The 18,861-nt window shown below is 33.6% G+C and overlaps 3 protein-coding genes across 3 annotated transcripts; all 3 read left to right on the forward strand.

Moving 5' to 3' along the window:
- The first annotated feature begins 2,144 nt into the window (after positions 1 to 2,144).
- On the forward strand, positions 2,145 to 5,477 carry LOC132703410 (fungal protease inhibitor-1-like). Its single transcript, XM_060672655.1, has 2 exons — positions 2,145 to 2,396; positions 5,303 to 5,477. The coding sequence occupies exons 1-2, from the start codon at positions 2,198 to 2,200 to the stop codon at positions 5,404 to 5,406; spliced, it is 303 nt and encodes a 100-aa protein (XP_060528638.1). The 5' UTR covers positions 2,145 to 2,197; the 3' UTR covers positions 5,407 to 5,477.
- A 5,408-nt stretch (positions 5,478 to 10,885) lies between these two features.
- On the forward strand, positions 10,886 to 15,119 carry LOC132703798 (uncharacterized). Its single transcript, XM_060673272.1, has 2 exons — positions 10,886 to 11,132; positions 14,923 to 15,119. Exons 1-2 carry the CDS (start codon positions 10,937 to 10,939, stop codon positions 15,051 to 15,053), a joined length of 327 nt encoding a protein of 108 aa, XP_060529255.1. The 5' UTR covers positions 10,886 to 10,936; the 3' UTR covers positions 15,054 to 15,119.
- A 1,804-nt stretch (positions 15,120 to 16,923) lies between these two features.
- Positions 16,924 to 18,686, forward strand: LOC132703432 (fungal protease inhibitor-1-like). The gene is made up of 2 exons (XM_060672682.1): positions 16,924 to 17,171; positions 17,863 to 18,686. The coding sequence occupies exons 1-2, from the start codon at positions 16,994 to 16,996 to the stop codon at positions 17,973 to 17,975; spliced, it is 291 nt and encodes a 96-aa protein (XP_060528665.1). The 5' UTR covers positions 16,924 to 16,993; the 3' UTR covers positions 17,976 to 18,686.
- The last annotated feature ends 175 nt before the right edge of the window (positions 18,687 to 18,861 follow it).

Genomic DNA, 18,861 nt, shown 5'->3' on the forward strand with positions numbered 1-18,861 from the left:
TTGAGAGTGGCGTATTAAGAAGTCTGTGTATAAAAGAGTTAAATGCAGCCATTTTGTGTGTATAAGGATGATTTGAGCTGTTATGTATGACTGTGTCCGTGTGTGAAGGTTTATGATATATTGAGAAATCTAATTTGTTTAGCGCTTTCCTAATAGTTATGTCTAAAAAATTAATAGAGTTATCTTGTTCAATCTCGATAGTGAATTTTATACGATTATGTAATGAGTTAATGTAATTTAAAAAAGAATTCATGTATGTAATTTATCCTTTTTTTTTCATTTCCTGAGTCAATTAGAACGACTTTTGCCACAATGTTGGTTAATATTGACGGATTCATGCACAATTATAGTTATAAATTGTAACAGAATAGAATACACATGGCTCATGCAAATTGGAGATTCTAAACATTTTTAAACAGCTTATTATCATTTTTACAATCAGGAACACAACATCAAAACATGTTTCAACAACATTGTTGAAAAAGTTTACACTCATTAAAAAAACAAAAACGCAAAAAGAAAATTCTGAAACCATTATTACCAACAATGTAAAATGAAACGATGCCCAGGTGACGTATGATAGGTTCGACAGCCATTTTTAGTGACAAGTGGTTGTCGTACAGACTACAATGAATTTGTTCTCCAATTTGACATAAACATCTATTTATTTTCTTTATCTATGGCTATGGAGATATACTTATGCGCATTGGCTTTAGCTCTATTTTATGTGGCTCTCTTGGTTGCCGTGGAAACCATAAATGCCAAAGACATCTGCAACTTTTAGGATAAAAGTAGGCGTATTTGACATACATACAGGGTGTCCAAATAGTATGTCAATGAAATAATTTGTTTTAGAGAAAAATGTTAAATACAAAATTTAGAGATGAGACTAATAGAAACAATTTAAAATTATTTCCAAATTATACACGGCGATACATAAATATGTGAAAAACTAAATTTATATATTTTTTAATCTGACACTCTGTATATTATAACATTAGTAGATACTCAATCGCACAATATAGGGTTGTTAGGGTCCCCACTGATTGTTTTTTTTTTTGATTCATGCTTAATTTTTCGTCAAAAATTCCCTGTGTTTATTACCCTATATTCTTGAAGCCGTTTCGACCGATAAAATAGTACAGTCATTTTAGACTTGTCTTAAACTTAGTTTGAATCGTTTATGCAGGGAGAGTCAAAATGAAAAATATTAATTTTCTTGAAAGAACCAAAAGAGACACTCTGTTTTCAAACCGTGCGAAAATATCACAATACAGAGACGAATTAAGTACAATTTTTAAACAATAGGATTTGTTACATGTTAATAGAAAAAAAATAGATATTCAAACAAAAAAAATATTATGAACCGCGACACTTGGAAAAACAATTTAAATATTATTTTTGTATATTAATGTTGCTTTTTGCATTTACACTAAAAGCCGCAATCGGTAACATTATTTTATAGTTTAATAATATTTTGATTAAGCAAGCCATTATTTCCAAATTAATGGAAAGAAAACAAAACTAACCAAAACTAACTCCAACACAAGTATAGGAAAAAGGACAGCACCATTTTATAAAATTTTTGGCATAATAAAAATACAGCCGTCAGAAACAGCTTCAAAAATATAGGGTGTTAAACAAAGGGAAGTTTTGAAGAAAAAATGACCATAATTCCGGAAACATTCAGTATAGATCATAAGAATCCTACATTGGGTGATTATAAAAATTCAATAATATACAGGCTGTATTTATCACTCCCTTGAACTTACTTGAAACTAATTTTAAATTGTTTCTTTTAGTCTCATCTATAACTTTTGAATTTAACGTTTTTTTCTGCAACAAATATTAAATGAGATATACTACGTTGACACACGACTGGGATACCCTCTATATAGATGTCGACAATTGTTTAACAAGTCATGTAATATTTTTATAAAAAAACACCAATATGTGCAACACTCATAACGCAAATAGCTACTTGTTGCCAACATGTGGTCAGCAGTGGCGTGGAGAGGGACGTTTAAAGGCGAGCGATTAAAGCTAGAGGACGGGGCTATCAAAGGTGTATTATTTAAATATTTTTTTATCGTCGCAAATGCATACTGTTCGCAAAAAACATTTACTTGTCATACGCCGTATATAAAGGCGGAACTCGATATGTCGTCGATGATACCGTCAACGACTACAGGCCAAAATGGAATTGCCGCTAGTGACGACGGTAACAACCCTACTATTAGTTCTGATCGTGGTCGTTACTTGTCAAGAACAGCGTTTTAACTGTCCGCCCGAGTACTGCCTCAGAGTCAAATGCGTGAGTGACGAATTCTGTCCAAAAAACGAAACGTTGTTACCGACCTTCTGCGGATGTTGTCGGAGATGTGTTCCAGTCATTGGTAAGCGTCCATTCTTCCAGATACTGTCATTAAAGACAGGTTATACAAGAAACATATGAAATCTGCACTACCATATAAATTAAATATTTCAACAAATCATATGTCCGTAAGACGTCCATGAATGTGTCACAGGTTTGGACATCAATTCAATGTTTAAGAATTAAGATTAAGCAAACATTGGATATAATATTTTAATTTTATTAGCTGGGCTTTTGGGTTTAATTAAATGAGTTTGAGCCTTTACTTAGATATTAAGTAAGTATTATTCTTACGAGATATTAGCTTAAATATCTTGGCCGGTAATGACAATATCATCACTCAGTACATCTTACTCATGAATATATATGGATTTTTTCCTCAAAACGAAAATGGAGGAAGATCTACTTAGCTTCCAACCGTTAAATTTCGACTATGACCTAACTGATCTTTTGTTTGTGTAGGTTAGCATTTCAATAAATAAAAATAAATTTCAGCGCTCAGTCAAAAATGACCCAAGTATTAAAAATATAAAATAGACTAGCGAAAACGAGAGATTGGAACGAATCACTAAGGCTTGAAGATCCAAATCTTGCACTAGATATACTGTTAAATATTATTTATTTATTTATTTAAAGAAGTCCACCTAACAGGCATGAAGCCCAACTAACAGGTAGGTTGTAATAGAAAGCATTAAATAGTTACAGAGGCAAGTAATGATGACATGACGAAATTTAACAATTGTCATGTAAAAATATATAATTTCGTGAAAATCTGAACTTTTATTAACTCTTATATGAAAAACAAGAGAGTCAAAATGATGTCGAGCATTGTTCTTGGAGCACATTGAGAAAATAGGTGAAAATTTTAAAATATTAATTCTTGGCACGGGCGGAAACAATGTGTTACTATGTCTAGAGTTTATACGCGGAACCAGAAAATTTTGTCTATGTAATAGGTCAGAATAAACAAACACGTTATTTAAAATTTTAAATAGTCGTTAGAAAATGGTAAGACACATAACCAAGTCTATCCAACTTATACCATACATACTCCAAAAACCAAAAAATATTTTTATCACTTCTGAATTTTTAAAGTCTCTAGTACAACGTACGATAAATCCGTAGCTTTTTGAGGCTTCTGCCAGTACATTATTACATATTTCTCCTAATTTACAAGAAGTGTTAGAACGGGAGAGAGTTTTATCAAAAGATGATAGTCATATTTCACACCTGCAATTATGCTGGTAAAACCGCCTACATTACACTTGGCTGTATTAAGTTACAAGTTACAAACTACGATGGAGAATATAAGATAATCCTCTCAACACCTGATCTTTAAACAAAAATTACATCCTACAAATGGAATAGCAGAAATATTATCACGAAAGAGTGATAAACAAAAAATACAAAAAAACCTAAGTTGGAGGTTACATGGAATAATTACATCTACAAAAACTAGGGCCAAATTGAGATTTAATTTTAAGAAAAATGCTACTCCCGAAAAAAGAAAGTAAATAAAAAATAACAAGGAAATTAAAAGGGCGTTAAAAATATTACACTCGAAAGTGGCGATCAGATCAAGAACCCAATGATATTGCAAAACAAATATTTCATACATGAATGAAACTGTATTAGTATCTTTAAGGTTCCTTAACTATAAATGGTGGACTTTTCAAATATGTTGTTGCGCCAATCGAAATTTTCTTCATGGACTCTAAGAGCATCATCCCTATTCCACCTAGTAACAACAAAAAACAATTTTTTGATCAAAGGTCCTCTCTATCAGTCTATGAAATTGACGTTTTCTGTCTTAGTCGATTACTGTCTACTACATTAATTAAACAAATATGTTTATTTCAGCTAATATAGTGTATTATCTGCTTTTGCAATTATTTTACTGGAGAGAATGCAGTTGAATGGCTAAAGCTTATGGTGTTATGATGAAATTGTAAATATTACTTTAATTAATATCAATGTGTAGTTTGAATAAAGCAAACAAAAAAAAGATGCGTAAACATTCTGTATATAAAACAAAGCTTTAGTTTCTTGTAATTAATTAAAATATCAATATAATAACTACATAATTCAAACATTATTTGCCAAGGACTTCGACAAATGAGTTGGAAAAAGAGCTTGGTAGGGTACTTGATTTTTTTTGTATATATTAATATATATATTAAAGATAAATCCCACAACATCACTAATTATGTTTTTGCAAAAAAGAAAAGTAAAATCGTTAATAAAATGCACGTAATTCGGGAAAATGTTAATTTAAAATAGCCACTGTATAAAAAAAAAACCTTGATCTTATGATAAATGTTGATCTGCGATTCAGAGAGCATATCAGTTGCTACATACGAAAGGTAGAGGCACATCCTTACCTACTATAAATCAGATTGAGACTATTTGGATCTTAGCAACTTCAACTATTGTGATGTAATATACGAAATTCAGAAAGATTAACGATATTTGAAAAGTACAAAAATCCTGTCTTTGCTTTCCTCGTGGAATTAAGAAATACCAACCTATAACTTATAAATTGCATACTGTGGAGCGAAAAAGAGAATTTCTCTCAATAATGTTTTTTTAAACTGTCACAACAACAAATTTCTCATATTATTTAGCAAATAACTTAAGATTCTGTGGAAGCATCATGTGTCAGCGATATTTGAAAAAAGGTTTATTCACTCTGCTTACTGGTTACCAACCTATATAATAACATTCCTCTTCAGTACCAGACGTTTAAATTAAATCAATTTAGAACGAAGTTTAATGAAATATTCTTCAGTGTTTCCAGATTCGAGAGACTATAACTATAATAAGATTTTCGTAACGTATTGGATTATCCGGTATAGAAGGGAAATGACACTGGTCCAGACGGTTTCAGCTTGACAATAAAAAGACAAATTTTGTTCATTGCATTTGCAGGTGAAGGTGGAACATGTTTGTTACTATTCGGAGCTCCACTGACGTCTGTGTGCCAGAAAGGACTGCATTGTTGTTCGGGCATTTGCCAAAGGGAATGCCCTTAATTTAATTTTACTTAAATCACAGTTTTGCGTCATTTTCGATTATTGCCTAATAAAGTTGTTCTTAACACGTTTTTGCTTCTTTTATTTTTCGTCAAACGAGAATAAGTACAACCAACGCAAAGTCAAGAAAACAATTCTTATTTTTATATTTATATTCGATACGCTACATACATACAAGAGGGCCGACCTGCGGGCCTGCATGTAACAATTATATATTATTTTTCATGTATTTCGTTATAAGTACTATTTTTTGAATATTAATGTTGGAAAGATTAACAATTATGTAGAAAACATAAAGTGGAACTTTGGTAGAAAAGTTAAGTTCATTATTTCAATGAATTCAGCTCAGTTTCTATACGCTTTTTACTCAATAAACATCCATTTTTGGTTAGTTTTGTTTAGTTTCATGGTGATAAAACTGGTTGCTACTTTTTGCTCATTTCGGTCAAAATAGAGACAAATTGGCGCCTGTTCTTTTTTTCTACATGTAAGGTGGTTTTACAGAAACATATCAAACAAATTTATCATCAGCATCATTTGAGAAATGTTGTTCAGAGCTTCAAAAATTACTAACACTTCCAAAACTATTTCGTTTTTATAACCCTGGCAATTCAGAATCAGACGTATCTTCCTCAAACTGTGGCTAAATTATAACTCACAAAGGTAAAACATGTTTTTTCATTGAAATGAAACTGTAAATTGCATGTTATTATTGCCGATGTCTAGTTTATTTATATTTTTCTTCCATAGTCTACATTACCTTATAGCTTTTTACTATTCATATTATGACGTCGTTTATAAATATTTTGTCACCTTTAAGATACACGATTCGTATGCAGCTCCAAAGTCTCGTAGCAGCCGTATCTCAGAAACAATTGCCTGAAAAATTTTAAAATTTAATTAGGGCGATGTTGCCGGTTCTATACTTCGTTTTACGGGTACGAACATTCTTTTATCAATCAATAATGAATAATTAAAAAATCCTGTCTAATATAGATTTCTGTTCATGCTTCAAAATATTAAGTGCTATTGAATGTATTATCTGATTTTAATTTAAAACTCATTTGAGCCACATATATTGATTAAACAAACAATTTCGATAAGAAATTAATACCCCAGTTGCGAAGTCTAACAATCAACGTGGCCGTTGACAGTTCGTGAATTATCGTGAGTTGTCAATGTGGTTGTAGCATTTTTTTTTGTAGTATTTTGTTGAAATATACACAGATCCCATTAAATTCATAATAAGTATGTGGAATTCGTTTGTTTATCCATTATCAGTAAAATATTTTAAAAAAAGAAGGGCCACCGTGTACCACCTTGAAATTAGAGCTACTTCCAATACCATAAATATCAGCAATACATCGTTGAAACGTTTTTTTTTTTTTCGGAAACAAACATTTCGACGGAGGCAAATTTATCTGTATACCGTTTTGCTATTTATATAAACCATTTGAAAACGCATATAGCAGGTAATATCGAACTGTCATTATGAAAATGGTGCTGGCAATCCTCCTGCTGAGTTTGGTCGGGGCGTCTTCTCAGCTAATCTTCGGAACTCAGAACACGAAACCTTTTGCCGATGCTGTTTCCGATGTGTTCCGATCATCGGTAAGCTTTTATATTTCCAACATACGGTTAAGCAAAAATTGAAAATTAAAATTAACCTAATTCATTTCTCGTTGCAAATGTACGCAGATCACACTTTTGTTTTTGTTATTTCCAGTGAACAAGTTGATAGAAAACTATCGTCCTATGAGTAGAGACCTCGACGCTATTTTTGAAGTTTCTAAGGATCATTCTCTGCTTTTAAATCCTAGTACATGTCAGGTCTTACTATTTGTAGTAGTATAATAGTCTTGACATAAAAAATTAATTAGATGAATGTATTAAGAAATCAACCATTTATCAGTTTTTTATCTATATGAATTATTAAATGTGGTTTCTTTGCAGGCGAAGGGGATAAATGTGTAAAATTATCCGGAACAGCACCCCACGCCTATTACAACAGGGGATTGACGTGATGTTCCGGAATATGACGTGAGCATCTTGTCAAATAATATGCTATTAAGTTATAAAACGCCTAGTTTGTTTTACTCACACTCTTTTTAGATTATACAATAAACGAGATAACAAAGAATTTGTGTTTATGTTTCCCTTTGATTTTACAAAAAAAAAATTACGTAGTCAGTGGCGACTTATACAATAAACGAGATAATAAAGAATTTGTGATTGTGCTTTTACAAAAATATTTTACGTAGTCAGTGGTGACTTCGTGGTTCAAAATATTGTCACATTGATCGTGAGAGGACTTTTCAAGGCGTGGCTTCAATCATTTTAGTCAGGCCGTGAGGCTATTTAAAAATTTTAATAGCAAAATCTATAGTGCCACTCTCCATGGTAGTGTCCTAACGTCATTGATTTCGCTGTTTTTTATTTCCAAGCCCTTTATTTTATATTACCATATACTCCCTGTATATATTGAAGAGTATCGGTGACAAAATGTGGACTGTGTGGTGTTTTGTGGAAGCAAGAATATATAAATGGTCAATGCAAAAGCATAAAAAAGAAACTTTGATTCCAATATAAAAAAACTGGGCAATAAAGATCCATAATCTATTTTTGTAATTTTATCAATGTAATATTGCTGTAAAAAAATCCTGCGCGTACTGAGAACAGATCTTTTTAGATGCTGTAGGTCGTGAAATTTAGCTTTAGATACAGGTACTGGCCCATCATAAGCTAAAGTTGGAAGCAAAAAACACTTTTCAGGTAGCGAAAGTTTTATTCTTTTTTGTTTTATGACTACATTTTCTCGACCATTATAACTTTCCTTATGTACAATCAAGACAATTGGGCATATAGAAATGGGCTAGAAATTTGGTCTAACTCCAAAAAATACACTGATATTCACAAGAACTAACTTTAAAAGGGCTTGGTTTTGTTCGGGAATCCCTTAAAACTGCATTCCATCCTTGAGGCAGTTCAACGTACGCCTTCTGTTTCACTAAACCAATATTTCTATCAAATTCTAGATACAAATGTCTATGAACAGGAAAAACCATTTTCATTGATTTGATTTGATTTTGATATTGTAAGCTTCTTGACATTAAAATCCAGATAGTTAAAAATGTAAATGTAATGTTTTTCCTGAAACTTCAGTATAAGTATAGAAAAGAGCTTCAAAGGTCGAAAGGACATGCATGTTGAACATGTAGAACGAAAGTTGTCTACGATAATACGTGCCATTAGCTGTAATATTCGGCAGATGAATATTTTTTTGAAAATCCATTACAATTGCTTCCTGGGTTTTGTCTTTTTGAGCCTCAATTCTAGCAGCTTTTTTACGTATATACTTCTTTTTCAACTTCGCAGTTCCGTGTGTAACTGCAGTGCATTGTGATCATCTGCACTACAGGTACTACTACTACTACTACTACAGATACCCAAAAGCAATATTAAACTTGGTGTTGAATATTTTACTATATAATTTATCAGGATATTTTTCTTTGTACATAGAGTACATTTTCTTAATATTGAGCTCAGTAGGTAGATAAACCTATGTTATGTATCACCTTATAAGTATATGAAAATTAGTGAAAATCAGTTTCATCTTCAGATTTCCTCGGACGGTGGCGTGTTACCGGTTTACACGTTTTTAAACCACTCAGATAAAGGGATTGTTCATCATAACTTTGTAGTTGATTAAATTTAGACACGATCGTGCTTAAATCGGCTGCAGTGAGATTTTGGAAACATTTAAGTTTTGAACATTTGCAGTCTTGTCCAGTTTGATGACTACTTAAGCGTAACTTTTTAGTTACATCCTGCATTCGTCCACAGGATTTTCTTTTCCTTGTTTTTTGTTGCTCAGCCATTATTCAACAACAACAAATACACCATAAAACTTTAAAAACAGAATAATCAATAATTATACCAATAAACTTTAACGTCAATAAAAACAAGTTGGTAACTTGGGACTGAACTACATGCATTGTTTACGATCATAAGCCGGCAAAATAGAACAACGTTGCCATTTACTATGGACTGTCATCTTTCTTGCTCACAATGTTTAGTACCTTCATCTTTTTGCCCACTACTATACATTTTAAATTCTGTTTATCTTTGTTATCTTTGTACTGTCATCTTTCTAGTCATTTCTTATATTTGGATAGTATTCTATAGTCGATATATTATACGAAATAACTGTACACCCTCATCTTTTTCCCCTGTACTCTTCAATTGTTTTGTTTCCTTTTTCCTCTAGACGCCTATTTCAAGGCAATTCATGTTGTACATATCTGTATTTAGGACCAATGGGATTGTTTTTTCGTTATCCATAACGGTAACGACTTGTGAACGAAACCAACTATTGTTTTATCCGATATCGGTAAAGTATTACAATATACCATACGGCGCACACGCATGAGATTAAAATACCGAGGCATAAATACGGTTATAATTGGTTCATCGTTTCAGCATCATCGTCATCATTAACCAACAAGCTTCTTCTCTTTTCCGTTATGGAATATGGGGCCCCTCCCAATGCTTGCGATCTGTCAAGATCGTCGGTCCATTTCGTATGTGATCTCCTACTTGACCATCTGCCGTTCTGAAGCCTCGCAATGTGTGCAGCCCATCTCCACTTGAGATATGATTCTTCTATTATATCTTCCACTTTTGTTCTGTGTTTGTTGTTTTGTTTCCATTTTCCGTTGGGTTAATTCCTTTGGGACTGTGGGCTCCGCTCCATAGGGGAGAGCTGAAAACACGCACTGATTGAAAGCTTTTCTTTTAAGGGCAATAGAATCGAAAATATCTGTCAGTTTTCCATATGCCGCCCATCCCAATGCAGTTTTCTAGTCAACTTCTGTCTACCGATTGTATTTGTTTTCCTTTCGACTCAATTCGTCAACTAAGGACCATATTTGTCATCATTTTGGTGTTCAGTTAGTACATATATAAGATGATTTGTGATGTGGCTCGTTGTAGTTCACGAACCATGTGATTTGTGACTGCGCAATTGTCCCCTATGAAAACTACATCACCTGCAAATATTTCATATCCTTTCGATGCAGGTTTATCACGTATTTCAAGACTGTAATAAATAATTTGGGTTACAGGGTGTCGCCTTGTCTTATACCTCTTGCGATTGGAATTTGTCTAGTGTCTTCGCGTAATCTTATGGTTGATGTGGCGTTTCCAAAATAGTTATTTAAGATAACCAACTATTTCAGAGCATTTGCAAGCAGAAGCCTTGTCACTTCCATGTTCCGGGTTGACCCATACACTGTGTTTTGACTAAGTTTCAGTAAATATTGTTACGAGCCCTACAAAAACGTGATATACGAGCCAATAAACGATTATCATGACAGACGACTCGTATGACAATCTGCAGTGCATTATTTAAATTATCCTTTATCGGTACAAACTTTTTTCGCAAAAACTACGTCCACTGTATTCGCGATTACACATATAAGTAAGTCTTAAAAGTCGATTAAATTTCGCATTGTTGTTGGAATCGGTGGGCATGGACGGATACAACATCGTAAAGCTGGTCGCCTTCGGATTGCTGATCGCGTTGGTCAGCTGTCAGACCGATTTCCTCGCTTGTACGTGGGACTATTGCGAAACGCATCCCTGCAAAACTGTGGAAACTTGTCCGGAAAATGAGACGCTGGTGCCCACGTATTGCGGATGCTGTCACACCTGCGTCCCGACCATCGGTGAGTCTTTGGTCAATCCTGTAGTTCCTTGGTCAATTCGTATTCAAGACGAAGAGATATTGGTGAGGTTTTGAATGCCTTTTTTCTCGATGTAATGCAATGTCAGCACCAATATGAGCCTTTCTTTAATCAGGAGTAGTATACTTGCACCAGAAATACTGTGCTTTTACAACCGACCCCGTGAATAACTTTGTCTACTGTTTATTACTCCAAAAACGCAGTCCCTTATAGAACACCCTGCCGAGCAGAGCATTCCAGGACCGTCCTAGGAATTTATCTACCTACACGAACAAGCGGGATATAAATTTGTGTTCAATCTCTTTCGCTGAGCATTCTTGAAACATGTACATAAAAAAAGTAAAGTAACAATTTATTATGTTCAATTTCATTACATTTCCACATAGTATTTGCCTTACCATTTGAACTATCCAATGAAAACAGTCTCCCAGGGTCAAAGCTCGAGAATCAGGTACATAAATACGTACTTACTAGAAGTATCACAGTCAAATACTCCCGTAATATATACGAACATTTTAGATTAAACTCCTAAGAACGATACATATCAGCTGATGTTAAAATAAATGCTTATACCCATTCGAAAATACCCCGCATTTATGTTTCAAATAAAAGTTTCTACAAATATTCGTTACGGCCCATCTCCGGGAAGACTACTTAATGGAGAACAAACATCTGTTGTAATGGGTTTTACCGTCCTGCGAAGGTCTGCAGTTGAGGTACTGTAAAATACTAAAACGACAAAACAATAAATGCACTATATTTTTGGTCGTATTATAAAAACTATTTGCAGCGGCATATATCAACTTTTTTATTGACACCTTCTGAAGTCATTGGTAATGCAATTGCAATAAATTAGCTATCAAATATATTTTGTTATATTGCCAGTTCGTGAGAAGGTCATCAGGATGTGTGTCAAAAAGAAATTCCATAGCTTTACATGCAAGCCTATAGTTGTTGGATAATGTAGTGCCATCTCGAGGTATGGACAATAAGTACTAAATAAGAATTAATCACAGGTAACATAATCTGGATAACCGACCTTATTTCGTAATTATGTCAGTAATTTTGCAATAGAGAAAAAGTACAAATGAATCACTTGTTGACTACCATAACGACACTGGGTCACAGATATTTGGTTTGAGAATAATAGGTACCAAATGTACCACCAAATAGCGTCCAGGAATTGTTTTCTTAAGGGCAAAGTTTACCCAACAGTACAAATTAGATGATCAAAGTTAATCCAAAATCGAACCTAACATAAGAACAAGAGAAAAGGAAAAGATTTAAATTTAAAATGTTAACTAACATATTTCCAAAAAAAGTCCAAATGAGGTAGAGCATTATATTTGTACATATTCATAAATCGATAAAAATTTAAAAATTTTTGACGTGGGCGGAAATGATGTGTCTTTAGATCTGGACTAAGAGAAACCTATTTAATAATATTACACGCGTTGTACATACATATTTCAAGAACTTGGGCATATTTTTTTATTAATGTGACAATTGTACGCAGGAGACAAAATTACTGATCCATACAACGTAAGATAAACCTTTTTGAGGTATCTGGTATTAACATGAGAAACAAAGTATAATTTCTAGTCGAATATTACTCCCAAGTCCAAAAATGTTAAAACGGGAGAGAGTTTCATCAAAAATATAGTAGTTATATTTAACAGCTACACATATGGTGGTAAAATACACTGCATTGCAATTGACTGTACTTAGCTGTGAGTTATTATTTAGAGACCAAATGTTGATTTGCCCCGAAGTACGCTAAACACTGGATTTTTTTGAAAGCATATTGAGTATGGAGGCTTGAAGAATGCCCAAGGACGCAACATGTGGAAGTGAAGGTAGAGTTCACGTACTGATGCTGTTAGACAGGTGCGAAGAAAAGCAATTAACAAGCGATTCAGAAAATCCAAAAGTATAACGGTTGTCGATCAGAATTTTGCGATTTACCTTATCAAATGCTTATAAAAAATCAAGATATATGACGACCACTTGAGAAGGTTTATCGTGAGCCTCAGAAATATACTGAGACGTAGTAATTAAATTGATACTACCTTTAAATCCATATTGTTGAGAGATTATTTGAATGAATGAAATCTTTTGTCATGTAAGGGAGATTTTAAAATTTGACAGAAATTGCAGATAAGTCAAATAGTTTTTTGGACCTTGCTATAAAACACGATAAGTCGACTTCATATTTGGCACATATATGCAGCTTTGCCCCGTGACGCAACCTATTGAAAATGGGAGTGCTGCGGGTCGGGAAGTATTTGAAAAAATAAAAAATTGCACGTGTAAGGGTCTACAAAAAACATTTTTCAAAAACTGTTTACTAGACCAAAAAAATTCTTGAACCAGAAGAAGCAGAAGATATGGCTCTATAAACTTTTATTCGTGACAATTTTTCAAGAATATACAGAATATACGGTTTTTAAGTATTGTACAGGGTGCTCTCGATACTCCGTGCCATATTAAAAAACATAATAAGTACTCCAAATTTGCAGCTACCGACTTCAGACTTGGGAGAGAAGTGGAAGTCTGGACCCGCATTTACACTCTTTAAATTGGAAGTAATAAAATAACGCGAAGTATTTTTTTTTATTTTTGATTTTTTTTGTTGTTATTTTGGCATGCAGAAAAACATATTTTCTTCCAAAGCCATTCATACGATTAAAAAAATTTTACATCTGCAATACGTAGGAGACCCGGCGCTATAACTTTTGTTTCAGGCATTTTTTTGATTACATACAAGGTGTTTTAGTTATGGACAGAAATCTAAAAAACCCTGAAAATTGTTCTTTTAGAGAATGAATCATTAACCGTAAATCAAAATTCGTACAAACAATGGGAAATCCGTTCAAAAAATCCAAATGAAAATCACTATTTCTCGCCCTCAATCTAGACGCGATGACACTTACAATTACCACGTACTACATGGTTTCAGAAAACAAATAATTTTTTGAAAACCATTTGCTCCACTAAAAAAAATCGGATACCAGGAAACTAAGGAGATCCAGAGCTATATCATCTATTTCAAACATTGTTGGAATTATATACAATATGAAGGACATTTTATACAGGATGTATTCATTTTTTGATTTTGCGAAAGTTCGATAGTGGTCCGCAAGAGTACGATAGAAAAACATTGCGTCCCTACAAGAATCCGCGAAGCGCCTTCTCTTTAAAATAAAAAGCTGATTTGCGCTATTTGCGACGAACTTGTCCCTGTCACCGACGATTTTTCGAAACCAATCTTGTTTAGACTTGCACTCTTTTACGTCCGTATTTCGAGAAATAAGTTATTTTCGACTTTTAATTTGAATAGTAAAATTGGGTCACTTCGCTCTGTTTCACCCAAGCCTTTCTTATGACATAATGGTCAAGAGGAAGTAGCACGTCCACAAAAAGGGCTTTTATAATGCAAAAGAGCACTGCTCTGATAATGGTTGAAGCAGGTCTACTAAGCATAATTAATCTAGTACAAAACTTCCTAAGTACTACATGAGAAATTCAAATTCCAAAATTTAAATTGTCAAAAGAAAAAAAAATTGTTTAGAGTTTAAGATATTTAATGGTCTCGATGACAAAATAAAGAGGTTGAATTTTCAAAAATTTGTGAGTCGTCCTTAATATCTTGCTTGCTTTCCTCTCAAAAATGTCAAACGTAAGTCGTTTCTTTACCAATTTGTGTGCCAATGGCCAGGAACTAATCCGCATTGCTCCAAAAAAAATGTTCGTTCTTCATCTTTCATTACAGGTGAAGGTGGGAGCTGTATTATTGTGCGCGGAGTACCACCTACCTCCGTGTGCGACCGGGAGTTGACATGCTGCAAGGGCACCTGCAAGAAGACGTGCGAAGAATTTGTAGAAGTCTTTGGCAATAGATAAAAAATAATTAGATTACACGTGTCGCATACGTACGTGGAATAAATAAATTTTAAACATTTAAAAGAATTTTGATTTTTGTTTCGACTAAGCAAAATGTCACGTTTCTAAAGTTGGTACCAGTTTTTCGGGAGCCTATCCTGAACTGAAAAGTCGCATGATTCATCAACATTTTAAAAATATTGTTAATTATACAGGGTGAGTCAAAAGATAGTTATTAAAATTTAATATATTTTTAAATAGGATGTTCTAAATATTACCCCATCATCTGATGTGTCAATTAAAAAGCTTTACAGCATATCCAATTTTTTTGCGATATAATCAACATACTTACCCAAAGGCCCCTGCTATGTAGTAAATGTGATATTTTGAAAATAGAGTACACAATGTAAAAAAAAAACAAATAAGCGATACTCGGCTTATTTTAAATTGAATACCCTGTACCTAAGTCCCTTATTTTTTGTATTAAAACCCTTCCAAAAAGAGCTGAAATTAAAATGTTTGAATTAATATTTGACTTTGACTCTTGTCAGTAGCTATTATTCTAAGTCAGCATTATTTATAATGAAATTTTTTCACGACGAACTTAGCAAAATGAAATATGCTTTAGCCACTGCCGAAAGAAATACTCTTTTAGCCTTTTTTGCAATATGTTAGCAGCGTTATCCTCAAAGACGCCATTCCCAACCAGAAGACTGATGACTAAATTGAAAAGAATAAAAAAAGTGATATTTCAAAAACATGTACGTGTCAACATGATACACATTATGAAAATAAGATGACGGTAGCTCTAAGCATAGTTGAAAATATACAAAAAAGTGATGGGAACTTGCCTTGCCTACAATACGACGAATGTTGGGAAATCTGCAGTTCCATCCGTATCATATTCAATTATTACAACGCTTCAGAATTTTGAAAAAGATATGTTTTGTCAATGGGCGCAAAAACAACGACTGTGTAAATAATTTCACCTTCCATTTATTGCAAAGGCTCTTACAATAAAAGAAGATATGCAAATAAATTATCGAGAAGTTTTCGAAACAGTTCAGATATGTTGGAAAGAGAAAAAAAATCATGCCTAAGTACTGAAGCTATCCTATATGCCCACCTACATCATTTTTCATACAACTTTCTTGCTAGCGTATATACTATGTGACATCAACAAATTAAATTTATAATTAATTATTGTTTACAATTAACTCTGGGACTTTACTTTATTTTGTTTTAAGTTAGTGTTTTATAGTTATTTAAAATAAACAACAGCTAAATAAGATTTTCAAAGCAATCTGGATTCAAGCATTTTCCGCTTTTATTCGCATAGGTTTGAAATGCTTTCAAAACGTATGCGTATAACGTATAACGCATAACGTAGGTAATTATATTTCGGACATAATTACCATTTCCAATGGAATGAAGCGGAAACATATATGTTTTTTTTTTTCAGTTTTTTTAGTTTGGTTTTTATGGGGCCTATATGTTTCATTCAAATAAACCCCTTATGTCTTAAAAAAAACAGACGCAAATATGATTTAAAAAATGTGGAGCGACTGTAAAGTTTTGTTATTCACACTCTAGAATTAAAAATATCTTTAACTTGTAGGTCTGAACCGATCTTGCAACTTCGGTTAAAATAGTTTTTCCGCATCTGTCACTGTTAATGGGCTATCTCTGCCGTACGCTTTGCAGAGGCACCCTGTATACAAGCCCTGTTAAATTTAGCATTTAAAGTGCCTACCATAATAAACGTTTTGGTTAGTTATCAGCAATATAGCAAAAAAAAGGGGAGGGTCATAAATATCAGCAATACGCCACTGAAATGTACTTTTCTCGGAATAAGTGAATAAGTATTTCAACGAACGCCAATTTATCTGTATACCATATTGCTATATATATTATTCGGAAAAGTTGCCAACGGATATATCAGCTGAACGCGCACTGTCATAATGAAAGTGGTGCCGATAATCCTGCTAATGACTTTGGGCTTGGTATCTTCTCAGGTAATGGTGTGTCCTCCGGACTATTGCGAGAAACATCCTTGCTTAAACCAGACATCCTGCACAGAAAACGAAACGTTGGCACCCACCTTTTGCCGATGCTGTTTCAAATGTGTTCCGATCATCGGTAAGCTTCAATTACCTCAACAATTACCACCAAATAGCCCTTTTAAATATTTCATTTCAATGACAATTAAGTATGTATTAAGTTTAGTTCTTCTACAGTAGGTTTTACCAAGTCTTCTGTCCATCTGTTAGCGAAGAAGTAGTCCGCCTACCTCAAATTCAATAATAAACATGGTTTCTTTTACAAATATAAAAAAAATGTACTGATATTTTTAACTGTTAGTTTTGTTAGAGAGGTAGGTTTAGGTATTTTTCTTCGGAAAAGGGCGAAAGTCGCCATAAAACGGGAACACACTGGCTAAGGGAGATAAACCCCACTATAAAAAACTGTACCTACCAGGAGGAAGTTAAGCAGCTAGCTGGTAATTAGCTCTTGTTAAATTTTAGATATACCTGCAGTACCCAGAGTCGCCTAGGAAATTACATAATTTTGCTACTATAATTCCACTAATTACCACTGATTACCGCTATCCTTGCACTAATTAGCACATATTGCAGCTGAAATTTTCACAAACTTATCACAATGAAATTGCCTAGACCTAAAAGTAAAAATTTTACTTACTTTTCTCTGTTTGATGTCATGGACAAAATTATTATCTTAGAGCCCAGTGAGAAAATTGAACAGTTACAGAAACACTTCAACATAGAACAATTTTTTATGAGTGGGAATTATTAAATGTTTTTCTTTGCAGGTGAAGGTCACAGATGTCTGAAATTATCCGGAACACCACCTCGTTACATTTGCGACTACGGATTGAAGTGTTGTTCCGGCATATGCCGTAAACATTGCCCTCCTGCTCTATAATATGCTATTAAGTTAATCCGGCTTGTAACAACTCGTTTGTTTTAGTTTTACCTTTGTCCACAGAAGGTAAACAAAAACTGCAGAAAAGAAAAGAATTATTATCGCTCTATCTCAATTTTAAGCATCTTTTCCGAAATGTCAAACATGACTTATTAAGTACCACGTGGGATTTCTTCTATTGCATGGAGCCGAATCCTAACCATTAAATGTAAAGTCATTAAATCGCATCGAAGCGTTTGAAATGGGGATTCTTCCTTGGATGTTTAAGATCTCATACTCTGAACACATTTCTAAAGAAGTGCTGCGAAGAGTGGGCATCGAAAAGCATCACTTGGACACAATAAACGCCCAGAAAGTATGGGACACATTTTAAGAGGACCTACATCATTACGAAGTTAATACTGCGGGACAAAATGGAGAAACAGGACGAAAACAACACTCATGGCTCCGGAACATCAGGCATTGGAGCGGCGTACCAGACGCGGAAAAAATACTACGCAGGGCAGAGGACAACACCATTGCAAATCAATTGATGAGAATGTGCAAATAATCCCCAACTCACAAGAATTCATACCTCAGTAATCTCCTATAATATTGTTGTTCTTAGCGGTAGGGAAACTTTTATAAAACGCAAAATACTCGCTGTAACATCAATCTATTTGCATGATGTAATGACATATGTACACAAAAATAAATCGAATTTTCAAGTTATTGGAGCTTTTCGTAAATACCCAGCAAGAAATAGCAACATTTTCTGTATTTGGTGACATAATGACTATTTTAAATCATCACCAAAATTAAATTGCCAAAATGGCATACTGATATTAAATTACGTATATCGCGAACCTGAATATTGAAACAGGATAAACGCATGAAAAAACTAGTT

This window comes from Cylas formicarius, unplaced genomic scaffold (assembly GCF_029955315.1).
Source record: "Cylas formicarius isolate icCylForm1 unplaced genomic scaffold, icCylForm1.1 PGA_scaffold_6__28_contigs__length_40554024, whole genome shotgun sequence".
NCBI lineage: Eukaryota > Metazoa > Arthropoda > Insecta > Coleoptera > Brentidae > Cylas > Cylas formicarius.